The sequence below is a fragment of the Lepidochelys olivacea genome (assembly GCF_965140295.1).
Source record: "Lepidochelys olivacea isolate rLepOli2 genome assembly, chromosome: 6".
Lineage (NCBI taxonomy): Eukaryota > Metazoa > Chordata > Testudines > Cheloniidae > Lepidochelys > Lepidochelys olivacea.
This window is the reverse complement of record NC_140416.1, coordinates 8589345-8615396: the sequence shown is the minus strand read 5'-3', so window position 1 is coordinate 8615396 and position 26052 is coordinate 8589345. Positions and strand designations below refer to the sequence as shown.

Here is a 26052-nt window from a genome sequence, read left to right as displayed (position 1 = left end):
CCTCCTTCAGTGCCCGTGTCCCCACGCTACCCCTCCCCCACGCTGCTTCTCCCGCCCCTCCCAATACAGCCACCCTCTCGGCACTGCCCAGCACCCCTGCCCCCAGCCTGTTCCTCACCCCACCTCACCGTTTCTCCTTCCCCAGGGACCCCTATCTTCACACTGCTTCTCCCCCATAGACCTTCCCAACACAGAGACCCCTTCCCCCACCAACCTGGCCCCACACTGCCCCTCCAGAGAGACCTCCCTCAGCACCCACAGTCCCTTCCTGCATACTGACCCTCCCCCTGCAGAGACACTCCACAGCACCCACAGACCCCTCTCCTTTCAGCACCCCATCCCCCACAGTGCTCCTCCCCCTACAGACAACCCCAGTATCCACAGATGCCTCTTCCCTACCACCCCTACCCTGCCCTCCCCACACAGAGAGAAACCTCTTCAGCACCTACAGACCCCGAAAGAGACCCCCACAGACCCTTGCTTCTACGACCCCTCCCCTTTCAGCATCGCTGCCTCCATAGATTCCTCCACCACAGAGACTCCTCTCAGCACCCCCTAACCCTGCCCCCCACCACCGCCACCCCAAAATCTGGTCTCCCGCATAACTCTTTTCTTTGTGTGTGATCTAGTGACCCCTGGTTCCCTCCCCTTATGCATGACTCCCTTCCTCCACAGAGACACTCTTCCCCATATGTGACCGCTCCCCACTTATCACATCTTGTATGTGACTGTCCCCTAGCATGACCCCCTATTCAATATGACTCTCCTGCTGATTCCCTGTTTGATCTCTTCCTCTGCTGCGACATCCAGACACCTCCATGTACTCATATACATTAAGCGGCCACCTTTCTCTTCATCCCGCAGCCCTCCTCCCTTGTAGTTAATTCCATCACCCATGTGCAACCCTTCCTTTCCCCCTTAATTCTGGTGTGGACCCTTACAATCTTTTAAGTCTGCTTTTGCCACTATAACCCCACTTGTGATCCCTTATTAATTTAACTGGCTTTACATCCCTATTCTCTAGCCAGCGCACCAAGTTATGTTCCCACCCTATCTATATTTCCACTCCTGTTGCCTCCATCCCTGGATTGTATGCCATGTTCCCTTGGTGTACGACCCCTCTTCACCACCCCTTCTCCCCTCTTGGATTACATGTTCACTTGTGCAAGTCCTGTTTTCTGGTCTTGGAATCCCCATTTCCCTGAAATAAATTCTTCCCTCCACTGGATTACAATACCTCCCCTGCATGAAACCTGTTTTCTCCCTCTTGGAGTCCCCCTACCCTTTGCATGAAAAGAAAGGGTGTTATTTTAGGATTTGGAGACCCAAGTTCAGTTCCCAGCTCCATCACAGACTCCCTGGGTGACCATGGGTGAGTCACTTAGCCTCTCTGTGCTTCAATTCTCATCTGTAAAATGGGGGTAATAGCACTTCCCTAGCTCCCGGTATTGTGAGGTGTTCAGATACTATGGTGATGGGGGCCAGATAAGTACCTAAAATAGACTTCTCAGATAGTTGCCCTGTATTATATGCCCCTAGATCAGAAAAGTTACCATTCATCCACCTGAATAAATGTCAGTTGCATCCAATTTCAAATTTCTTTACCCCAATATAGATTACAATTACAGCCCCAAGAGGAGCCTACAATTCACCGCATTCTAATAAACTCAGGCTAATGACCCCTTCCTGTGTAAACCTGGGCTAGTGGGAGGGGGGGATTTTTTTAGTGTTACTTGTCCAAGGACAGCTTGTGTCTCAGATGACTGAGGCAGTTTTTGCTATTGCCTGTGGGATATTTTTGTATAATAAAGTGTATATTTTGTCACAGATTAATATCTGAGCTGAGATGTAGTGACTGTTATGTTCCACTGTGACTGAAAATCTAGTATCCCAACTTTGTTTCCCGGCCACCTCTGTCTTACGCTGCACTTTGGGGAGAGTGCAGCATGGATCAATCACACACACAAGCATTTTCCAGCAAGCACTATGGATGCCATCAAATGGGGCCATGAACTAACTGGCAGGCAGGTTAGTTTTGTGTTGCTGTTCGGTGGCATTTACAAAATAACTGAAAAATTACCCCCCAAGGGAACTATGTGTAAAATCCAAATTATTCCTCGCTCTGAATATTGCCCCCTATCTCTGTAAATATAAATTATGCCCTGCTCTGTGTCACCACTTCCCTATGTAAATCCAAATTACACCCTGCGCTGTATATTACTGCCCTGTCTAAATCCAAATTGCCTTCCCTTATGAGATCTTGGAAGTCATTGTGGATAGTTCTCTGAAAACATCCATTCAATGTGCAGCGGCAGTCAAAAAAGTGAACAGAATGTTGGGAATCATTAAGAAAGGGATAGAGAATAAGACAGAAAATATCGTATTGCCTCTATATAAATCCATGGTGTGCCCATATCTTGAATACTGCATGCAGATGTGGTTGCTCCATCTCAAAAAAGATACCTTAGAATTGGAAAAGGTTCAGAAAAGGGCAACAAAAATTATTAGGGGTATTGAACGGCTGCCATATGAGGAGAAATTAATAAGACTGGGACTTTTCAGCTTGGAAAAGAGACGACTAAGGGGGGATATGATAGAGGTCTATAAAATTATGACTGGTGTGGAGAAAGTAAATAAGGAAGGGTTATTTACTCCTCATAACACAAGAACTAGGAGTCACCAAATGAAATTAATAGGCAGCAAGTTTAAAACAAAAGTAAGTATTTCTTCACACAACGCACAGTCAACCTGTGGAACTCTTTGGCAGAGGATGTTGTGAAGGCGAAAACTATTACAGGGTTCAAAAAAGAACTAGATAAGTTCATGGAGGGTAGTTCCATCAATGGCTATTAGCCGGGATGGAGTCCCTAGGCTCTGTTTGCCAGAAGCTGGGAATGGGTGACAGGGGATGGATCACTTGACTGTTACCTGTTCTGTTCATTCCCTCTGGGGCACCTAGCATTGGCCACTGTCAGAAGACAGGATACTGGGCTAGTTGGATCTTTGGCCTGACCTAGTATGGCTATTCTTATGCTGGAATGGGAGATTTACATGGTGGTTTTTAAATAGGCCAATCCAGTGGCCAGTAAAAGACAGCCAATCCAGACCAGGGCTCTCTCACTTCACCAAAAGAAGTACATCACTTCTGTCTACAAAAACCTTTGGTTTCCAGCTGGGAGATATGCTAATGGGTCTGAAAGGAGTTCCAGACAGCACCTCTGCAGGGAAGGTCATCCATGAAACATAAGGCCCTTTGTTTTCAGTTTTTACCAAAAATTCACAGATTTTACAAAAGCTATTTGTTGTTTTTTTACCAATATTCACCTGAAATTTGTACCACTTAAGCACATGAAATTCCTGATTATTTTAAGGAAATCCAGTGCATTAGATGTAGGTGTATTTATGTTAATAATAAATTAGTCTAAGTATAAATGTAAAGCAAAGTAGTGGAAGAGCCACAAAAACCCGCATGTGTGCATATGTGTACTTACTGTTAATGGGCAGTTCCTAAAATACACCACAGCATTAAACTGCTTTTACTTTCAATACCTTTACTTTTCTCTATTTGTTGCTTTTTCTGTCCTCCCATTCCGTAATATTCATCTCAGTATTACCCCTAAAAGTGAAGTTAATTTCTTTGCACTGATTTTCAGACACTTTAAAATTTTTATAATAAACATTGAGAAATTCCTGAGAAATCTTGAACAAAATAAAAACTGAAAGTGAAGGGCCTTGACATTACAGTACCTGGGTAAGTGAAAGGCATCTTTTCATTAATGACAAATATATAGATAGATTCAGATGTAACCTACAGATTAAAATGAACAAAGTTAAATGCAAAATTAATCCTGTATTAATGCAACTGTAGGGCCGTACAGCTCAAAATCAGTCAGGAAATATATTAAGATTCCTGTAGCAACATTAACTTGGGCACACTGTTCATATGAAATATCTTGTTTGTACTGAGTTAGCCTCCAGTTAGCCCAATGAGGACTCAGCGCCCTGTTGGGCTAGTCACTGTAATTAAATAACAAACCAAAAAAAAGTCCCTGTATCAAAGAGCTTATCATTTAATCAGTTCTCTTCTCCTGTTTTTCTTCTTAAAGAGAATATGTTAAAAAAGCACTGAATAGAAAATATTACACACAAGCTGTTAATGTTGCTTTGGGTTGGGAGGAACAACTTTTATTTTTGCATTTCTTTATGTGCAGTGCCTACTATAAGACCTAAACTTTGCACGGGAGGTAGTGTTATGCATTTCATTTTCTATATTTTTTTTAAAAGAAGAGAAAAAGGAAAAGGAGGGGCAAAAGTCTTACTCCAGAGGTAACAAGCACCAAATTGGTGCCTGCTTAATGCCAACATGCTGGCCTAGCTGCTGCTGCTACTACTAGTAAACCCATATAGCCCTGCTTTCCATCCACAGATCTCAAAGTGCTTTACAAAGGAGAGCAAGTATTATCCCCACTTTATAGATAAGGCATAGAGGTGAAATGTCTTGCCCAAGATGTCACAGTGACTCCAGTTGCAGAGTCAGGAATAAAACCCACATCTCCTGCCTCAGTCGTATCCACACAGTCAGACTGCCTATCAGAAGCACCAATCAGTGGCTGCAACAATGAACATATGGACTATGCTTCCCTAGAGGTGTGAACTCCCAAAAAACAGACCTTGTCCAGCCGAGGATTTAAAGGTGTGAGGTTACACCTTCTAAAACTTTAATTAGATCCAGCTACCTAACTCAATCTAACATCACACCGCTTTAAATCCTAGTCTAGACCTAGTTACATTTTTTACTCTAGAAAAAATAATTTTAGACCAAGATCAAGCATATAAAATTTCAGTCTAAAATAATACTGTTCAGTGACATTCACATGTGAGTGAAAACAGGAAGTTCTAGATGAAACCATTTATTACAAACAATCACCTGTAAGCAAACCTTGTAAATATGAAAAAGGCCTTTTTCCCTGAATCCACAAGTGATAGGGTGGGCTGGGTGAAGTTTAATGTATTAAAGTTTTATTTTGGGGTGTTTCTTCAAAGCAGGTATCAGAATACACAAAATATCAGACACACACACATATGAAGAGCTTCACAACTCATTGGTAACACTCATCTTAAACTCATGCCAATAAAACCTTTTCCTTACAAAAGAACAGCCAAACTTGGTCAGACCAATGGTCCATCTAGCCCACTCTACTGTCCTCTGACTGTGGCCAATGCCAGGCACTTCAGAGGGAATAAAAAGAACAGGGCATTCCTGTGAAGTGAAGAAAGTGAGCCAGTCCCAGCATCTGGCAGTCAGAGGCTTAACCACCTTGGTTAATAGAGATTGATGGACCTATCCTCTATTAACTTATCTAATTGTTTTTTGAACACGGTTATAGTTTTGGCCTTCATGACATTCCTTGGCAATCAGTTCCACAGGTTGACAGTGTGTTCCTTTTGTTTGTTTTAAACATGCTGCCTATTAATTTCATCAGGTGACCCCTGATTCTTGTGTCATATGAAGGGGTAAATAACACTTCCCTATTCACTTTCTCCACACCATTCGTGATTTTATAGATCTCTTTCCTATTCCTCCCTTAGTCATCTCTTTTCCAAGCTGAACAGTGTCCCAGTCTTTTTAATCTCTCTCATATGGAAGCTGCTCCATACCCCTAATAATTTTTGTTGCCCTTCTCTGTACCTTTTACAATTCATATATATATAGATAGATAGGCAACCAGAACTGCATGCAGTATTCAAGGTATGGGCATACCATGACTTTATATAGTGGCATTATGATATTTTATGTCTTATTAACTATCCCTTTCCTAATGGTTCCTCACATTGTTAGCTTTTTTTGACTACCGCTGCACATTGAGCGGATGTTTTCAGAGAACTATCCATGACTCCAAGATCTCTTTCTTGTGGGGTAACAACTGATTTAGACCCCATCATTTTATATGTATAGTTGGGATTATATTTTCTAATGTGCATTATTTTGCATTTATCAACATTGAATTTCATCTGCCATTTTGTTGCCCAGTCACTCAGTTTTGAGAGATCCTTTTGTAGCTCTTCACAGTTCGCCTGGTAATTTTGTATCATCTGCAAATTTTGCCACTTCACTGTTTACCCCTTTTTCCAGATCATTTATGAATATATTGAATAGGACTGGGCCCAGTACACACCCCTGGGGAACACCACTATTTACCTCTCTCCATTCTGAAAAATGACCATTTATTCCTACCCTTTGTTTCCTATCTTTTAACCAGTTTTACCAAACCATGAGAGGACCTTCCCTCTTATCCCATGACAGCTTACTTTGCTTAAGAGCCTTTGCTGAGGGACTTGGTCAAAGGCTTTCTGAAAATCTAAGTACAGTATATCCACTGGATCCCCCTTGTTGACCCCCTCAGAGAATTCTAGTAGATTGGTGAGGCATGATTTCCCTTTACAAAAACCATGTTGACTCTTCCCCAACAAATTATGTTCATCTATGTGTCTCACAATATTGTTTTTTATTATAGTTTCAACCAGTTTGCCCGGTACTGAAGTCAGGCTTACTGGCCTGTAATTGCTGGGATCACATCTGGAGCCCTTTTTAAAAATTGGCATCACATAAACTATCCTCCAATCATTTGGTGCAGAAGCAGATTTAAATGACAGGTTATAGACTACAGTTAGTAGTTCTGCAATTTTACATTTGAGTTCCTTCAGAACTCTTGAGTGAATGCCATCTGGTCCTGGTGACTTATTACTAAGGCTGCAAGTTTGTCACAAAGGTTACAGAAGTCACGGATTCCGTGACTTTCCGTGGCTTCTGCAGTGACCAGTGCGCCTGGCATCCCCCTTGCTCAGCTCCTAGGCGGAGGCGTGGCCAGGCAGCTCTGGGCGCTGCCTCTGCTTGCAGGCACCGCCCCCGCAGCTCCCACTGGGCATGGTTCCCGGTCAGTGGGAGCTGCAAAGCTGGCACTCTGGGCTGGGGCAGTGCGCAGAACTGCCTGGCAATGCCTCCACCTCGGAGGTGGGCGAGGGAGATATCGCCGCTTCCAGGGAAGCACGGAGCCAGGTAGGGAATCTGCTGGCCCCGCCAATCCCTCCCCGCAGCACCAGCATGGATAGGGTGACCAGATAGCAAGTGTGAAAAAATGGGACGGGGTGGGGGGTAATAGGAGGCATATTAAAAAAAAGCCCCAAATATTGGGACTGTCCCTAAAAAATCGGGACATCTGGTCACTCTAAGCACGGATCTCGGCCAGGCTGTGTGCTGCTGCTTGCCTGCCCTCCCCCACCCAGCACCAGCAGGGGTCCAGGGCTGCGCCCCCCCCCCCCCCCGCCATCATCCGTAGCACCCTCCCCCAGCATCTGTGGGCCCACTCAGGCTGCTCTCCCCCCAGATTTAGTCAGGAAGTCATGGACAGGTCGCGGGCTGTGAATTTTTGTTTACTTCCCCTGACCTGTCCATGACTTTTACTAAAAATACCCATGACTAAAATGTAGCCTTACTTATTACTGTTTAGTTTATCATTTTATTCCAAAACCACCTCTAACGACACCTCAATCTGGGACAATTCCTCAGATTTGTCACCTAAAAAGATTGGCTCAGGTTTGGGAATCTCCCTCACATCCTCAGCTGTGAAGACGGATGCAAATAATTCATTTAGTTTCTCTGTAATGGCCTTATTGTCCTTGAGTGCTCTTTTAGCATCTTGATCATCCAGTGGCCCCACTGCTTGTTTAGCAGGCTTCCTGCTTCTGATATACTTAAAAATTTGTTTGCTATTACTTTTTGAGTCTTTGGCTAGCTGTTCTTCTTTTTTGGCCTTCCTGATTATATTGTTACATTTAACTTGCCTTACTATTTTCCTCACCAGAATTTAACTTCCACTTTTTAAAGGATGCCTTTTTACCTCTCACTGCTTTTTTTTACTTTGTTGTTTAGCCACTGGTGACACTTTTTGGTTATCTTATTATGTTTTTTAATTTGGGGTATACATTTAAGTTGAGCCTCTATTATGGTGTCTTTAAAAAGTTTCCATGCGGCTTGCAGGGATTTCACTTTTAGCGCTGTACCTTTTAATTTCTGTTTAACTAACCTCATTTTGTGTAATTTCTGAAATTAAATGCTACAGTGTTGGGTTGTTGTGATTTTTTTCCCCACCACCTGGATGTTAAATTTAATTATATTATGGTCACTATTACCAAGCGGTCCAGCTATATTCACCTCTTGGACCAGATCCTGTTGATTTAGGACTAAATCAAGAATTAGAATCATAGAATATCAGGGTTGGAAGGGACCCCAGAAGGTCATCTAGTCCAACCCCCTGCTCAAAGCAGGACCAATTCCCAGTTAAATCATCCCAGCCAGGGCTTTGTCAAGCCTGACCTTAAAAACCTCTAAGGAAGGAGATTCTACCACCTTCCTAGGTAACGCATTCCAGTGTTTCACCACCCTCTTAGTGAAAAAGTTTTTCCTAATATCCAATGTAAACCTCCCCCACTGCAACTTGAGACCATTACTCCTCGTTCTGTCATCTGCTACCATTGAGAACAGTCTAGAGCCATCCTCTTTGGAACCCCCTTTCAGGTAGTTGAAAGCAGCTATCAAATGCCCCCTCATTCTTCTCTTCTGCAGACTAAACAATCCCAGCTCCCTCAGCCTCTCCTCATAAGTCATGTGTTCCAGACCCCTAATCATTTTTGTTGCCCTAATTACCACTCCTCTTGTGGGTTCCAGGACTAGCTACTCCAAGAAGCAGTCATTTAAGGTGACAAGAAACTTTATCTGTGTATCCCGTCCTGAGGTGACATGTACCCAATCAATATGGGGATAGTTGAAATTCTTAAGTTTGTATGATGAATTTAAAAATGGAATGGGGTCAATATGTGACTATCTTCTTTATTTTAATAAAATTATCAATTCAGATTCCAGTGGAAGGGAGAGGCTGATCTCCTGGGCTGGCCAGTGCATCTCTAGTCAGAAATGAAATAACTTTAACAGGCATTTCGTGGGGTACAAAGGTAGAGGACAATGAAAAAAGTGCATTTTAGGGGTTTAACTTCTCCAAATGAGTTGTAGGTTTACACTGAACAAGGGTAGACTGGATGGCTGAGGGGGTCGGGAATTGTGTACAGGGCCTTTCCTCTGTAAGTTGCTGTTTTGGATGTGCTCTTGGGATAGTAGTTACAAAAAGCTCTAGCCCTATTATTTATTATTTGTTTTAATGTAGCACCTAGGAGCCCTTATCATGGACCAGAACCCCATTGTTCAAAGTGCTGTACAAACACGGAACAAAAAGGTGGTCCCTATCCCAGAGAACTTATAGTCTAAGTGTGCTGGTTATTTGGTGGCCTATTGCAAGTATACTGAGTTGAGATTTTTGTTTTAATTTGCACTGGGATAGATAACCACATCACGCAAACCACCACTGTATTTGGCAAAACAATGCAGTCTATGGAATTGGTCATGGAGACACAACTCCCCTCTCCTCCCCAGTAAGCTAATCTCCCCAGGGCAAAGATGAAGCATGGGGAAACTTGTAATGTTTGTACCATTGTGTTACAGGGACTTAAACAGAAACTGCAGTGATTAGCAGTGGCAATGTAAATAAGTAGTGAAATGTTGTGAAATCATTACAGATTGTTTCTCTAGCATGGTGAATGTGCACTGTTCTTTACAAAGAATAGAGTAAGTTGCATTCCTTGCCCTGTTGGTCTGCTAGTCTAGGAGTGATGAGATACAGGGCAGCAGTTCAGACAAGGGGTAGAGACACTTGTGGGGAGGAAAGCACAATGGGAAAGATTTCTCAGAGAAATGGATTATAAGGAGAGACGGGGCTCCTGACAAACAGCAAGAGTGAAACTGTTCGGGCATCTAAGAGGAAGTATAGTGGAAGTCCCAAAGCTGAGGAGGAAGAGGGGATAAAAAGGAGGAGTAATGAGAGAACATTGGGAGGAGCTATAAGGAATAAGTGGGTGTGAGAAGAGGACGAAATTAGAATAGGTGAGTAGGGATCTTGCAGATGAGAAGAGAGAGCTTGAATTTGATGAGGTGGAGAGAAGAATGAGAAATAATGGAGGCATAATGGTGGCCTAAAGGGGGAAAGGTGAGAGGTGTGAGAGAAGAAGGTCCCAGAAATGGAGGTGAGAGATGAACAAGATGTGGCAAAAGGTGCGGGTAGTGGGGTTAGCGAGGAAAGGGCAGATCCTGGTGATATCAGAGAGGAAGAAACAGGATGTGGAGGGAAGAGCTGAAGATGCTGCTGTGGTAGTGAGCTGGGGAAACTGACAGTGGAGTTGCCAGTTAGGATAGAAGAGAGAGGCAGTGGAGAAGGATTGGAAGGGAAGATGAAATGCTCAGTGCTGAGTGATTGGGTTGGATGAGAAAATAGGAGCAGCTGGAGATGAGAGATTGGACAAAGCAGAACAGTGATTACTCTGTGCAGGGGAAAGGGGGACATAGGCCTATGTGGAAGACCTTAAAAACAAAATCAACTCCCAAAGTCTGATAGAACACTTATTTGTATGCAGCTTTAAAATTTGCAACCTTATTTCAGTGGAACGTCCTTTCAAATGTAGAATCATAGACTATCAGGGTTGGAAGGGACCTCAGGAGGTCATCTAGTCCAACCCCCTGCTCAAAGCAGGACCAATCCCAATTTTTGCCCCAGATCCCTAAATGGCCTCCTCAAGGATTGAACTCTCAACCCTGGGTTTAGCAGGCCAATGCTCAAACCACTGAAGTATCGCTCCCCAGATGTGTTGGCTGTCCTGTTACAGTAGATAAGCATGTTAGCTCATTGATTGTTAGTTAAGGCACTCAGTTAGTGACATAGTTTGCAGTGTTGTCATTGTTGTCCTAAATAAACTTCAGAGTTAACACACCACTAAGATGATTGTGAGTTAATTCATACTAGATCTATTGTCTCTCTACATGCTCTGTGATAACAACATCACAGTGATCACCTTTGTAAAGCTTTCTCTGTTCCTCTGTGTTTTAGGTTCTCCTCGCTTGTGGCGAAACTGAGTGCCTGCCTCTGTTACAGTTCAGTATTTCTCTCAGAAACATCAGAATGAAATTGATAAGATGCTTCTGCCAAGAAGTTCTGCATAGTAGCTGTGAAAATGACCAATCTTGTCAGTTTCACTCTGCTGCTGGTTGGGACAGGCAAGAGCAACAGTAGAGTGAAATTGGAGTTGTCTGCAGACTCAGAAACCACAGTTTTGCAGAGTCACATTTGGAAAGGTTTTCTTTCAATCGTGCAGGCTGGAAACTTTGATCTTAAAAATTTAAGATTAGATTCTGCAGAAACCAAAAGCCTAAAGCCCTCATCACTTGGAAAGATTTCTTACTCTGCTCTGGCAATTGAATGAGTGGATACTTCAACCCTTGTGTTAACTCTTAACTGGTTTAGTCTGTGTTCTAATTAACTTTAGTAATTAGAATACATCTTTTTTGTTGTACTGTAGTTCTTTCAAGCTCCAGGAATATCAATCTGTCATATTTAGTCACCACTAAAATTCACCTAAAAAAGAGAGATTGAGAGAAATGAAAGACATGGCTTATTTAAAGTAGAAAAATGAGAACAGTTATTACAGCTCTGTATTTTGCTACCTAATGTAATAATAAAGGCATCATGATAAAACACTGAACTAGTGGAGTAGAGAATGCATTACAAATAAAGTTGGAACTGAGCAGAGTTGCTATAACCACAATAATCAATTAAATATAACCTGTGCTCAGGTTGTTCCTGAGCTGTGATGGGTTCACTGGCTCTTGACTTCTTGTGCAGGTTGCTACCTCTTGATTTTATTTCCAGAGAGAAGCTTGTTCCCCGCCCCCCCCTCCATTTTGTATTTTGGAGAAGGAATTTGACTCCCTCACTCAAGTTAGATCATAGGTCAGACCTCCTTTTCCGTGGCCTAATAGACTAACTAGGGCTTTCTTGTGAGAACTGCACTCTTCTTCATGCAAAGCAGTCAAGTGTAAATGTGTTCAACACTCAACAGGGCTGGGTTTTTCTGTGGGCATCTCTTGCCCTGCTTTGAGGGATGGTGATAAGATCCTGTGGGGTTGTTTCCCATTTCCTTCCTGCCTTCCCAGCAAAGAATTAAAACTTCTGATTATCTATCCCCTTCACTCCATCTGAGCACAACTCTAGCTGGGGCTAGGGGTCCTTTAATTGTAATAGTCTAGAAAAAACTTGAGCATAGGACAAGAAGCCAGAATGTCCTGAGTTCTCATTTCTGCTCTGTCATTGACTCCTGTGGTCTGGGACAAGTTGCTCAACTTTTGAGCCTCAGTTTTCTTAACAATAAAATGAGGATAATACTTACCTGAAACTGCTTAGTTAGTGAATGATTGTGAAGCTTCTTGAGCATGGAAAGTGATGTTGAAGACCAAAAGTGTGAGTATTTATTAACTAAAAATAACAGTTTATCTCTCAATGAGAGTTATGTATCCTTATCCCAATTATGCAGATGTAGAAACTGAGTCTCAGAGATATTAAGTGACATGCCTAAGCCCATAGAATGAGTCTGTGTCAGAGTTGGCTGAGAACTCAACATCTCTTGATCCCCAACCTGGTTCTAAGACCTCTAGTCCATGTCTTCCTCTTCACACTAATGCTTATACAGTACCTTGAAGGTGCAGAGTGCATTATTAATATTAAATATATGTTAAATGATTATTTTTCCTGAATTCCCATGTTAATTTGATTTTTTTTTTCTTCTAGATAAAGTGTGGAGTTCCAGATGTCAAGTTTTAATTATTTTATATGTTTTTTTTAAACAAATATGGATTGAGGAATGGTTTTCTATGCGGGAGGGAGGTGAAAATGGAGCAGCTTGGAACAGACTTAGATACCCAGGCCATGGGTGAGAAGGACCCAGTCATCATTGTTTTAATTATCAGTTGCATTCTGCAGTTTTAACAGAATTGTCTGAAAACCTTCAAGTCTTACCTCATCTGCCCAGGATTTTGTGGACACCATCACTACAGAAAGGATTTGAAATTCAATTTTGTTCATAAAAACCAAGTGGAAGCTAGAGTTTTGAGTGTCATACAAAAGGAAACAAATAGGAAGAAGACGAAAACACACAAGCCAACTGACTTCACCCTCCAACCCCCCCTTTCAAAGAAAAGGATTTACAGCTCAACCTCGCACCAGCTGTTACCCGGCTTTAGCCGTCAAGAGAGAAATAAATAAAATTAAACAACCACCGCTAGCCAGCCTCAGATCCTGGTGAAATCAGAGTGTGTGTTTCTGCAACTGCCTCGGGTGAGGGGGAGGAGAGGGCCAAGCAGTGTGAGGAAGACAAGCACATTGTTTCAGGATAACCCCATCCACCTGAGCAGTGACTGAAGGGGACTGCTGGACACCAGGAAGAGATTAAAAAGGAAAAGGAGAGGAGGCTTCTTTGGGATTTTGGTGTGGGTTTTTTCAAAGAAATCTAATGGCGGCCTGTTTCTGAGTTGGCCACCTTTCCTGGAGCACTCACCAGAGTGGAAAAGACTTCCTCGGTTTGGCTTCCCTCCATTTGCTGCAGAGTCTGCAACTTCCATTTGCCACTTTCCCCACCCTAACTTATAAAATCTCTTTGAAGCCAGCCTTTGCCACAAGCTGCTTGGGGAGGTGCTTCTTGCACCTGGAGTTTGGCTGCTCCCAGCTGTCGTGTTCCAGCAGTAGTTTAAATTGGAATTCAGTTTCCCATTTTATTTTTTAAATCTCCTTCCATACATCCCCAAACTCTCAGGGGGCAGTGTGGAATCCCTTGGCTGTGTTCTTGGGCCTCTCCCTTCAAGGATCTGTGTGGATCCTTCCTCTGGATTGTTTCCTTCTGCTCCATTTGGAACACACTCTAAGTATATTTCAGGAAGTTGGGTAACTGCTTACCCCCACGACTTCTCCCTCCCATCTTCTCCCTCTGCCCCCTCCTTCTCCCTTCTAAAGGTCCCCTCCCCCTTTTCGTGTCCATTCTGACTCCAGTTGGGCCTGGGCTATGCTGCAGGGCAGATCACCCACCAGAGCTCCAACATGCCAGCAGCATCTGGAAAGAGATTCAAACCCAGCAAATACGTCCCAGTCTCAGCTGCTGCCATCTTCCTAGTGGGAGCCACCACCCTCTTCTTTGCCTTCACGTGAGTTACAAATAGTTTGCCAGGTATGGGGAGCTGGGCCTGCTGACAAAGTGACTCGGGGCTACCTAAGACATCAAATTGGCGCCATACTCTACTGTGACTGAGTGTGGAGGTCAAATCTGGGCAGGGGGAGAGGTGAGGTGACTTGATACAGGAGTTAATCTCTTGTCAGGAGCCTGCTGAAGAGATGAGAGGGGATGCTGCCTTTTCGAATCTAAAGTCTGGGCTCTGCAATTGTGCTTTTAAGTGTCAGAGTGGCCCCCAAGCAGCCCCACCACCTAAACTGGGTTCAGATATATTTTATTTGGCTTTTCCAGTCAAGATGAGGAAATGGCATACACTGAATCCTATCCAGTTGCCAGAGCAAGGTGCCTTGTAGCTGTTGAGCCACAATTCTCAGCTTCTTGCTGTCTTTGTACATTTGGAATAACACACAAGCCTTAGCCCAGGAGCCTTAGCCCTGTGTGTGAATAGTGGCCCCATGTGACCTCTGTATCTGTGATGAATCTGGAAGAGTTTTCAGTATTGGGGATAACCAAAGCCACAAGCAGTTTGTTGGATCCGGGAAAGATGGTAGGAGTGTATGTATAATAATTATTTAGAGAGTTAACAGAATTGACTTGGAAGATACAAGGGAAAGTCCAAGGAGTAATGCCCTTTGACTCCCACACAGCCCCTCCCCATCTGGTTCACTCACTGCAGTTAATCTCAGATTTTACCCAAGAGTGGTCTGAGGGGTTCAGTATCTCTGGAATGGGACTTGATTTACCTGTGGGATTGGGGAATAATCATGCCGGGGTTGATGAGTAAGGGTGGTGGTAAATAATCATGCTGGATACTGTTAGGCATGGGAGAGCATTGAGATATAATAGTGTGGTTGGTGTGACAGGGCTAGGGGGATGACTGTGCCAGTCAGTGATGTTACAGGAGACTCATGCCCCATATTCACCCCTCAGCTGTGAGGGGCTTTATATTGTGGTGGGCATTGACCTCTTTTTCTGGTGGGGTAAGTTTTTCTGGGGTAGGATTCTTTTTCATCCTCATTTGGGGGCAGAGCTGACTAAGTTCTGGATTCAGTGGCAAGCAGACAGAATAAGACCTCAAGGCCTGGGAAGGACCCAACTTATGTGAGTTGTTGCTGTTCCCATCTCATCCTCCCATTCTTGGAAAAGTATCTTGATTCCAAGCTGTGAGAGTTAGAACCGGCTCTGCACTGAATAGCTCAGGTGCCCTTGACCTTTAAGACTCTGCATATTATACACTGCATATAGGGTGTGGCTGTGGCTCTTCTAAATTCTAGGGTATGCAGGAACTCCAGACCTCAGTGAATGAGAGAGTCTCTCTAATTCCATTCAGTAAAATAGCAGTACACATGTGACTTCTGAGGAATTAAAGCTAGCACAGTGAGTGGGGAAGAGGGAATGATTTATGTGCTGGAGAGGCTCATTGTCAAAGCAATGAGATGTTGCCTCTTTGCTGAAACCCCTATACTATTCAAGCTTGGAGTTTTCTCTCCAGCGCCTGCTGGTAACATGTGAGGGGTTCTGGGAGTGTTAGAATTATCCCAGTACTGTATTAGAAATATCCTGATTTTTGATGTGAAGTGAAATTTTGCCAGCATTAGGGTTTGGTCTTATTGTAGAGGGGAGGAGGAAAGTGCATTGCGTGCTCAGATGCCCACTTATTTTAGGGTGGACTTCTTAGTTCAGCTCCCTCTGGTTGGCCAGCTGGCTCCATCTCTGGCTTTAATCTTGCTGAGACTTGAGAATGGCTCCTTCTCTCTTTCAACCTCTGTGGAGTGGGGGAAGTGGTTGTGAAGCTTCAGCCACTGAGCAAAGATTAATCAGGTACTCAGGGCTCGAACGTACCAAATATAGACTAGTCAAGACTGATGCAAAAGAGACGTGACCCTTTAGAACCTACCCAACTCCAGTGGAGTCAACTGTCAATCAAGCTCTTCTTCCCCTCCCTGCCTGGGTGGATGCTGCCCTTCCTCTTTAGGGATCTCTCCTCTTCCTAGTGCCTCTCAAACACTAGCTGCTCTGATGTCTGGTCTTTGTGGAGCACATCTACCAGATGGAATGAGTGAGGAGCAGCAGGATGCTCTTGCCTCTGAGAACGGAGGGGCAGCTGAGAAATTCAGTTCGCTCAGTTCATGAGTTGACTTGCCATTGCTGAGAGTCTTTTATTAAGCCTTGGGCAAGAATTTTCCCTGCTGGGTGTTATTGCCTGAACCCTAGCTTTGAACTGGAGGAGCCACTAATATTGGCTGGCAAAGGGATTGATTAGTATTGGGCGGTGGGTGGAGCTCCACTTTGGGGAGACTAGCCCCCGGCTCCACCCCTTCCACCTCCCAGAGCCCTGGGCCCCCCAGCAGCTGGAGTCCTGAGACTCTGCCCCCCCATGGCCCCAAGACCCCCTGCAGCTTGAGTCCTGAGGCCCCCTCTGCAGTCAGAGCCCCCCGCACACACACACACACACTGCCAGAGGAGGCCCAGACCAGCCAGAGCCCTGAACCCCCCAACCTGCTCAGAGGAGCCCCAGGCTGGCCAGAGCCCCCATAGCTGTGCCTCCCCTCTGGAGACCCCAAGCCGCCCTGCAAAAATTGAAAACCTCTTCTCTCTTCTGGAAGAAGAACCTGAGGTTTTGCTATGCACCATGGAGGTTCTGGGGCGGTTGAGGAGGCAGTATGTTACTCAGCATCCTGGGTTCATCAGTAATCTCCCTGGAGATTACTGATGAACCCAGGAAGCTGAATAGCGCACAGTGTCTCTACAGCCGTCCTGGAACCTGCACAGGGCATAATAAAAAGCAAAAATTTCTCTCACCAAACCCGCAACCTGGGTCCCACAGCGGCGGCTGCACTAGGGGAGGCAGAGCCTGCCCTGGCCTATTATACCCGCCGCCCATGGGGGGGGGACGACACTTTATCTAAAGTGTTGATTGTTCAATAGGAGAGTGAAAAGAGAAGGGCAGGGCATGTTTTTTTCCTCGCTTGCTATTTCATCATAAAGCTGTTGAGTTGAAAGGGCGTTTGGAGAGTATCGAAGGATGATGTATCTAGATAGGAAGGGTAGTGCTGGTTTGATTGCTCCCAAGTGTGATTTGGGGTGACTGACATTTTGTCCGGTAGCCCTCAGAATTCCCAGCACAGGAACTCAAGGCATTTATTTAATCAGACATGCTTTAGTATATCCACTTTGACTCCAGTGCTGAGGAGTGAAAGGAGGACAACACTCTTGCCATTTTGGGATGTAAAATATCATTCCCCTGACAAGTAAATTGATTGATGATGCCAGCCTGGTCATGTAGCAGTGTGTACAAAATGGGGAAAGAATTCGGGGTTTGCACCCCAGATTTGTACACTTTCCGTGAGCTGTCATTCATGGCATTTCCATACTGGAGTAAGATGCACAGTCCGTTTTCCTCATCATTGTGATGTGCAGCATCTCACAGTGGTGAAGAAGAGTGAAATGTATGAGAAAAGGGGGCAGTTCCCACCAATCTGTGAGCCAGCAGCTGGACGGTTGTGAAAAATCACTGAGTATGAGAGTGAGCTCCCCTCTCCCACTAGATCTTCTTATCACAGGGCTGCAAGCTGCAAAGCCTTGTTGCAATTACTTAAAAACCTGCACTGTTGAGCAGGTTTGTTCAGGATGGAAATACCTGGGCAGAGTCATTTAATTGTAGGTCAGCTGAAGTTGTTTAAGTTACTTTACAGCATCAGATTAAAACTCAAAGCACTGCCAGGCAGGAGCACAGCCCAGAGAGGCCAAAACATTGCCAGTCAGATTATTGAGGGCTATGTTGTATTGTTTCCTTCAGCTTGGAAACTGAGTCCCTTCTTGAGCCTTTTTTCTACAGACAGGTCCCCTCCCCTTGCAGCTGCGCTGTGGAGCTCGCAGCCCCGTTGCCCAGAGTGGGAGTGGGGTAGAAAGGAACATAAGGCTGCAAATCTGATTTTACTTTCACTTGATAACAATTCTTGAGATTGAATCATTGTCCTTGTATTTTCCCTCCTCTGTCACTTGTGAGCCACCTGTTTGTGGCTACAGACAGGTCCCCTCCCCTTCTTGGTTTCCCTGGAAAGTGACAGCAGCAATCAGGAGACACTGGTGCAAGCCTGGTATGTTTCAGTCTGCTCTCTCCACAGCCTGTGGTCGGGTATGGGAGCAGCTCAGTCCCAAACTGCCTCCAGTAGGATTGCTCACTAGAGCTGTCTTGTTTTTTTGTAGGGTTGCTTATAAGGGCTGTGCTGCTGGCACTGGTCCTAAAGCATTTGATTTGGAAAACAAAACACACATAGTTACATGGAGTTAAACTGAAGAGAGATGAGGAGAAAGAAGTAGGTTCCATGTAAAGACTTGCAGGCCCCTCGTTGGCCTGTGATAACATTCCTCAGCAATGGGGTGTGAGAATCGGACTGGTGCTTGGGTTTCTATTTACTCTGCCTGGATGGCTATCTTTGGAGACTTCATAATTTTGTGGCCCATGTGGATCCTTCCCTGCATCTTTCCAACATGTAATCTGTGTTGCCCATTAGTTCATCTGAGACCTGACATAGGATTTATGTGCCTAAGTCAAGAAGTCCATTTTAATGTATGGACTTAGTTAGCAGAGGTATCAAGTCACATAATATGGTTTAAACTAATTAGGGCCGTTGGCCACTGTTGGGACAAAGCTGAGAAAACAGCATTGGCTTGAATGAGAATAAAGAACGAAGTAGGCTATGTCCCCCATTCAAGGAGGAAGAAGCTGTGAATTTGTATTGCGGTTTTCTCCTGAACATTTTATATCATTTAGGACAGAGAAAGCCCTTTGGGTCCATTTCTCTCCCCACTGCCTTCACACCCTTCCAGGCCTGCTCCCCTGAGTTTCAGTAAATCTAGTTTTCGCTGTCTTTCCCCTTTGAAGACAATTTGGCCATCTATATAATCTCACCTTTCACAGAGGTTTCTTAATGTACAGCTGCTATTTGTCCCTTTGCTCAGATTCCTCCCCAAATTCCTAGCTGCCCTCTCTCCAGCTCCCTGATTAAGCCAGTTAAGTTGCAGCACAATTTCCCACTTCCCCAAACAAGCTGCCATCTCTTATGTTTTAGTCCAGGGGTGAGCAAACTTTTTGGCCTGAGGGCCACATCGGGGTTCTGAAACTGTGTGGAGGGCCGGGTAGGGAAGGCTGTGCCTCCCAAAACAGCATAACCCCCCCATCTGCCCCCTCCCACTTCCTGCCCCCTGACTGCCCCCCTCAGAACCTCCGACCCATCCAACCCCACCTGCTCCTTGTCCCCTGACCATCCCTTCCCGGGACCCCCCGCCCCTAACCAACCCCCCCCATCCAACCCCCCCTGTCCCCTGACTGCCCCCACCCCTGTCCACACCTCTGTCCCCTGACAGGCCCCCCAGGACTCCCACGCCTATCCAACCCCGTCTTTTCCCCTCTCCAGCCCCCCCCCCATCCTCTGCCCTATCCCTGTCCCCTGACTGCCCCCCCCCCACCTGGAACCTCCTGCCCCTTATCCAACCTCCCCACCCCTTACCAGGCTGCTCAGAGCAGCAGGACTTGCAGCAGCGCTGCCCAGACAGAGCCTGCCACGCTGCCCGGCAGGAGCTCACAGCCCCATTGCTCAGAGCTGAGGCTGCAGAGGAGGGGGGACAGGAGGGGAGGGGAGGGGCTGGGGGCTAACCTCCCTGGCTGGGAGCTCAAGGGCCAGGCAGGATGGTCCTGCGGGCCGAATGTGGCCCACGGGCTGTAGTGTGGCCACCTCTGTTTTAGTCTGTACCAAAAAAAGCAGCCAGTGGCTGCTAACCCCTCATTCCCCGTCCTCCTTCAGTCACCCCAGTCCTTTTCCTTATGGGCATTCTGCAGACAGAAAGGCACCATCCAAATGCAAGGATGGGTTTGAATTTTCAGCTTGCTGTATAGTACTTGTAGTTTGAAAGCATTGGAAAGTCAGGTACCTTGAAAAGCACTATCTCAGGAGATATGAAATGGAATATAGTCTTTTGCACTGATGGCTGCAGCTCCATTTCAGTCAGGGGGATGGTGACTAGGGTATGGATTCTCTCTCCTGCCTTTGGGGCCCCAGCCAAACCTGTACCAGGTCAGTAGTGATGGAAATTCATCTGCTCACAGCTATTTGGTTCCTATTTGAAATGAGTTGAAGAGTGTGTGGGTTGCAGGGGTGGCTATCAGCCCGTGTTCTTGTTGTCTCTTTCTTTACAATGAACCTATTCCTATGATACTTGAGTTCCTTACATGTTTGTTAAAGTGAACATGCACATTTCTTCTTTTCACTTGGTTTATTGGAGGCATTTTGGTGGCATTATTCTGGGTTGTTTTATAGTGGATCTTTTATTTTGTTTTGAAGGTGCTGAGATTTATGGTCACACTGATCTCTCTTGATTTCTTTGATCTTTCCTGATTACTGAGAAGGCTCAGTCTCTGACAGTCACATGAGTCCATATCACAAAAACTGCTGACATTGATTTTTCCATTTGTCAGTCTCAGCTGAGAATCCAAGGAATGAATGGGCCATGGAAACCTAACTTCCCTTTTCAGAGGAGGAAATGGGAGCTTACTCCTGCCCCATGGGGGTGGGTGGGCAATAGTGAAAGTAAAGCAGGAAGCGTGGAGTAGGGACACAGTGATCAGATTTCCCTGGACTTGGGTTGGAATTGGGGTGGGCTGTGGTATCAGGCCTTCCAGTGGGCCTGTCACAGGGAATCTGAGCAGAGAGTCCTAGCTGGATTGCACCCCTTGCAGTCATGACAAAATGCAACCAATCACATGGAGCTGGAGGGTTATTTGCAATGAGAGTATAGAGAGAAACTGGAAAGGCCAGGATATCACAGTTCAGCGCCATCACAGTTCAGCCTGGTGAATGTGATAATGCCAGCAGCATCTGCTCTTAACCATACAGAGGGAAAGGTCAGAATGCAGCACCGGAGTCAAACGTGGGGGGTTGTTTCCTGTGGAGTAATTGTTTCCCAGGAGGAAGTGAAATAGCCACTAGAAGAGGAGGGGGTTTTGGGGGTGGGATTGAGCCTGTGCTGTAACTGCTGTCTCTGGGGAGAGAGGAAGATCAGGCTGCATTAAAAAGCACGGTCTATTGAGTAACTGGCTTCTCCCAGTGTGACTAGCAGAGAAACCATCTATGCCTTAGCTCCCAAGGTATGACTCAGTTTGCCTGGTGGGCTGGAACTATTGAGTTTCCAAGCGCTCTGTTGTTATCTACAGTAGAAAGACAAGCCTCAACAGCTCCTCTGGAAATCAGTTGATTTCTCTCTAAACATAAGAGCAAACCTCAGTTCCCTGGGATTCCGATGGTCACTGAGGCCGCTATGTGGAGACCCACCTCCCGTGGTTTGGTGTAGGCTAAAGGAGCATGGAAACATTCACTGTCCTTGCTGCCTCTCCCTTGGCATGTTGTGATTCAGTGTGGGAAGTCCAGTCTACCTAGGAGCATGAAAGGCAGGAATGCATTGCCCTGTCTGTCTTCAAATAATGAGGCTTCCTTCCAGCATCAGCCTGGGTCTCTGCTCTGCGAGGAGCAAATGGTACCTGCCTAGAACTTCCTTATCTCTGGCGCTTGGACGGTGGATCCTGGCACTGTTGCCCTTGAGGAAATCTCACTGTGCTGGGAAACTGAGTGTGGGAATCCTGGCACTAGTACCTGGTATGCGAATCTTTCTTTGCTTGGAGAGTGAAGGCTGAAACAATTAGCTGGTAGGAACTACACATCAAAGTACACTAGTGTCAGGCTTCACATTTCCTGGAATAGTGGATTCCACACACCCAGAGCACTTAGAGGCTGGTAATGTGAATCCTGGTACTGGTGTGTAGGTTCCACAACATAAAGGCTGAGCATGTGAATGCTGCCATTAGTGCCCTGAGCATGGCTTCCACTGCCCGTGGGTGACCTGGAGGTGTGACTTGTGTCACTAGTGTGCTGTGCTGTGGCTGCTGTTGAGCTTGGGAGCTGGAATTACAGGTCTTGCTGTGGCTGGAGTCAGGAACACTAGTCCCCTGGAGTGTGGATACTACAGATCTGGAAGAGGATTTTTTTTTTCCTTGTGGAATCTGGGTATCTCTGAGCTTTGGCTCAGATCCTAAACTCCTGCTCTGAAATCCCAGACTGCAATGGCTTTGAATCCCTGGCCTGCCGTTCTGGGTATAAAGTTCACTGTGTACCAAATGGTCTTGGTTTGGCAGCTTGCCTTCCTGGTGGGCTATAACTAGACCTGATATGGGTGCGTATAGACTTTCCCCAGGACAGATAGGGGAGACTGGGGAGCTGGTGCTATGCAATCACTTTAGTTTTCTATGAACTACATGGAGAAGAATGTGTTATGGAGGCTCTGAACACCTAAAACTATTTTGGAATGGAATAAAAAGATTCCCCACTAAAGTGCTTGTTATGGGCACTCCAGACCCCAATCAGAGTAACTGCTGGAGTTAATCCCTCTGCTCTCTTTGCAGTTGGAGACTTGTTCCGTCAGAACTGTCATTGATTCTGATGCACTGGGATCGCTACTGGGGCTGAAGTCAGGCTGCTTTTGTTTTCTCACCCAGCTCGTTCTTGAGTGTTCATCACTGTCTCTTAGAAACTTGACTCTTTCCTCCTGAAATGTCCAGGGGAGGGAGTCCACTTTCCTCCTTGCTTGGGTTCGAATTTTCCCTCTGTACTGGAATGCTCAGTGTGGGGTTCTGCCATTCATTCCACTCAGGAACAGTACATCTGCCTGCTGGAAGACTGGTTACTTGCTTTGTTGGCATTGCAAGGGAGAGAGGAGACGGTTGTAGGTATAGCATCAGGAGAGGAGGAAGAATGGCCAGATGCCCAGGGTGCCAATGAGATGAAGGTCGCTTTTGAGAGTGGATTGACACTGAAAGATGCAAGGTTTAAGGAGGAATTTGTCCAAACAAAAGGAGTGGTGATTAGGTGCCCAGGAAATAGCTCCAAGCATAAGGGGCAGCTTGGAAGCAGTGAGGAAGGAAGGTGGCTTGGGCAGGGGCTGAGCAGTGCAGAGCTTTGAAGGGAAAGAGGGGGGGGAGTTAGGGAGGATTTGAGGGTTGATGTGATCTGAGCTGTGGCAGAAGAGGATTTTTAGCCACCCCAGGAAGGGTGTCCTTCAAAAGCGTGGTTGTGTTCTCCTTGTCTACCTGCTCCTTGCAAGGCTTTTCCCATGCAGGGTGCCGCCTGGCTGGCTTCTGGAGTGCAGCTTCGTGTGCCATTCTGAATCACTGTGTAGGGAATCCCCCTGCCAGGAATGGAAAGGATTGAAAGCCACCCCTTCTACCCCACACACTTTTGGTTCCATTCTGGTACTAGTATAATATTACTAAAACCTGGGTAGAGTCAGTGATGGTGTAAGGCTGCTTGGGCGCTCGCGGCACAGTCACACGCAAACCAAGCCTGATGCTGCTAGTCAGGCATGGAATGAACCTGCTAGGGGCGGGGTCGTGACACTCCAGGCTGCCTCAGTTTCACTTCACACAGCCTGTGTAGTACATCGTTCCCAGTCTCTGACTTGTGCATGATGGGCAGTACTTAGCTTTCTGTGGCTAACGGTTGTTCAGGTAGAAAGGAACCTAGGTTATGGCTTATTGCAAGAGGGGCTTGTTGGAGCAGAAAATGCCATCTGTAGCACCTCTGCCACCAAGAACTTTGAGAGTATTAGTGGATTTAGCCTTCTCCCTGCCCCGACTTCCCTGTGTGTGAGACTGACTGGGAAACCCAGAAGGAAAGTGATTTGCCGAAGATCACTTAGCAGGTCTGTGGCAGAGTGTGGGACAGCACCCAGGAGCAGGGCTCAAGCCATGCCAGAATGCTCCAGTACACTGTTTCAGCACCTTTTTTAGGAGCTGGAATGGCGTTCCAGTACTTCTGCTAATCCTGGTCCAGGCGGCTCCTTTCTCTCCTGGGTTGCAGAGCATCCTTTGAGCCAGCAGGTGCTGTGCCTGGATGGGGGTTGCTTGGCGGTGGGTCAGCAGTGAGGGAGCCAGGGATGCTGGAGCTAGGACCAGGCAAGGGAGCGCAAGGGACTGGAGCTGCTGGGAGCTCAGCAATGTTGGGAGCCAGGTAGCAGGGCCACCCAGATAGCGCATACCCTTGTGAGGAGAAGGAGCTGAGCACAGGTTATGGGGTAGGATGGGACATGCTCTTGGGGGAGTCTCCCCATGCTTCCCCCAAGTCCTCCTCTGCCCCATCTTACTTCTGGCTCCCCACCCCACCCCGCACCTCCCATTGCTGTGTGTTCTGTTACAGCACTTCCTTTTGTTTACAACTCCAGCTGCCCAGGAGTCCTGACCAGTGTTCCCTCTAATTTTTTTTGTCCATGTGCAGAATTAATTTTGTTATGTGCACCAATATGGAGCTGATGTGTGACCCATCACCTTCATATTGGTGCACATAACAAAATTCATGTGGTGGGGCCGGGGATGTGGAGTTCACGGTGTGGGAGGGGGCTCAGACCTGGGGCAGCATGTTGGGGTGGGGGGGATGAGGGCTCTGGTGGGGAAGGGGGTTCGGGGGGGGGGGGCTCAGGCCTGGGGCAGAGGGTTGGGGTAGAGGAGGCATGGGCTCTGGGATGGGGCCGGGGATGAGGGGTTTGGGGCGTGGGCTCTGGGGTTGGGCTGGGGATGAGCAGTTTGGGGGTGCAGGCTGCCCTGGGGCTGTGGTGGGGAGAGAGAGGACTCCCCCCAGCCCTCTCTTGCTGCAGCAGCTCAGGGCAGGGGGAGAGGCACCTCTCCTTAGCTGCAGCAGCTTCGGCAGGCCTGGGCCAAGAGAGGGGCTCCTCTCCCCCAGCTGCGGGAAGTCTGGGGCATGTCCGTGTTGGGGCTGGGGGAGGGGCGCCTCTTGCAGCCCCGGCAGGTCTGTGCTGCTTTGAGGGAACGTAGGTCCTGACCCACAGTCCTGTGCACTCAACCCCTAGTCCCTCCCCATGCATTGCAGTTGCACTAGCCAAAGTTGCTGTCTGGTTCTCCTTCTCAGTGGGTGTCCCACTTCAGCTATAGCAGCTTTGGAGCCTCTCACTTTTTCAGAGGCAAAGGGCTGGAAGGCTTCTGCCTGTTCAGTCAGTGGTAGTCGCCATTTTGCCCACCCAGGCCAACGTGGGGGTGTGTGAAAGTGAGAGCCTGTTTGGTGGCAGAGTATATGGGGAGGGACACTGACCTGGATGCAGGCTCCCTTCCCATGGCCTGCCAGGAGAGAGTGAGGGGAATTAATTGGGTTAATTATCAGATGGGAAATGAGCAAGCCTGTCCCAACGCCTCCTCCAGCTGGGTGGGGCCACAAGTGCCTGCCTGCTCTCTAGCCATCTCTCCTTTCTCCCCACACCCTTATCTTCCTCTGCCTCCCTGCCCTTCTTTCATCTCTCTCCCACTGCTTAAAGCTGCATGCCAGGGCAGGTGTGTGCAGCAGCTCCTCCCTTGGCTTCCAGGACAGGGACATACTGTTTACCTCTCCCTTACCTCTCTGCACATGGCTCTTCTTCCTTCCAGTCCATCCAGGCCACACTCTACCTGCTGGCAGCTCCCTGCCCTGCCAGGTACTCCCAGAACAGGCACCACTAACAGAGTGGGTGTGCAGGGACAGCATAGGCAGCAGCAGGGCCTGCTTCCCCCAGCAGTGTCTAACTCTAGCCCTGAGGTGATGAGAGACTCTTCAGTCTGTGGCCAGTCCAGCCATAGTCTCTCTGCTGAGACTACTAATGGGGAGGATTAAGTAAATGCTGGTGACTTTGGGATGGGAACATATGTCCATTGAGAAATGTACCAAGGCCCTCCCCAGTTCCCTTTGCACAAGCAGTACAAATGGCCGTGATGGTTCTGACTGCATCACTGCTTCAGCAGCATGATGGGAAACAAAAGTGGGATATGAACCTGAGGTGGGATTGAAACTGCTGCTCTGGAGGAGACAA

At 46.8% G+C, this 26052-nt stretch overlaps 1 protein-coding gene across 1 annotated transcript in view; it reads left to right on the top strand.

The window, feature by feature from the left end:
• Positions 1-26052, top strand: part of ZDHHC5 (zDHHC palmitoyltransferase 5) — a 42562-nt gene that overhangs the window by 448 nt on the left and 16062 nt on the right. The window contains exon 2 of the mRNA XM_084631573.1: positions 12723-14128. Within this exon, the coding sequence (XP_084487699.1) occupies positions 14025-14128 (104 nt within the window). The 5' untranslated portion in view covers positions 12723-14024. The remainder of the gene's footprint in view (positions 1-12722; positions 14129-26052) is intronic.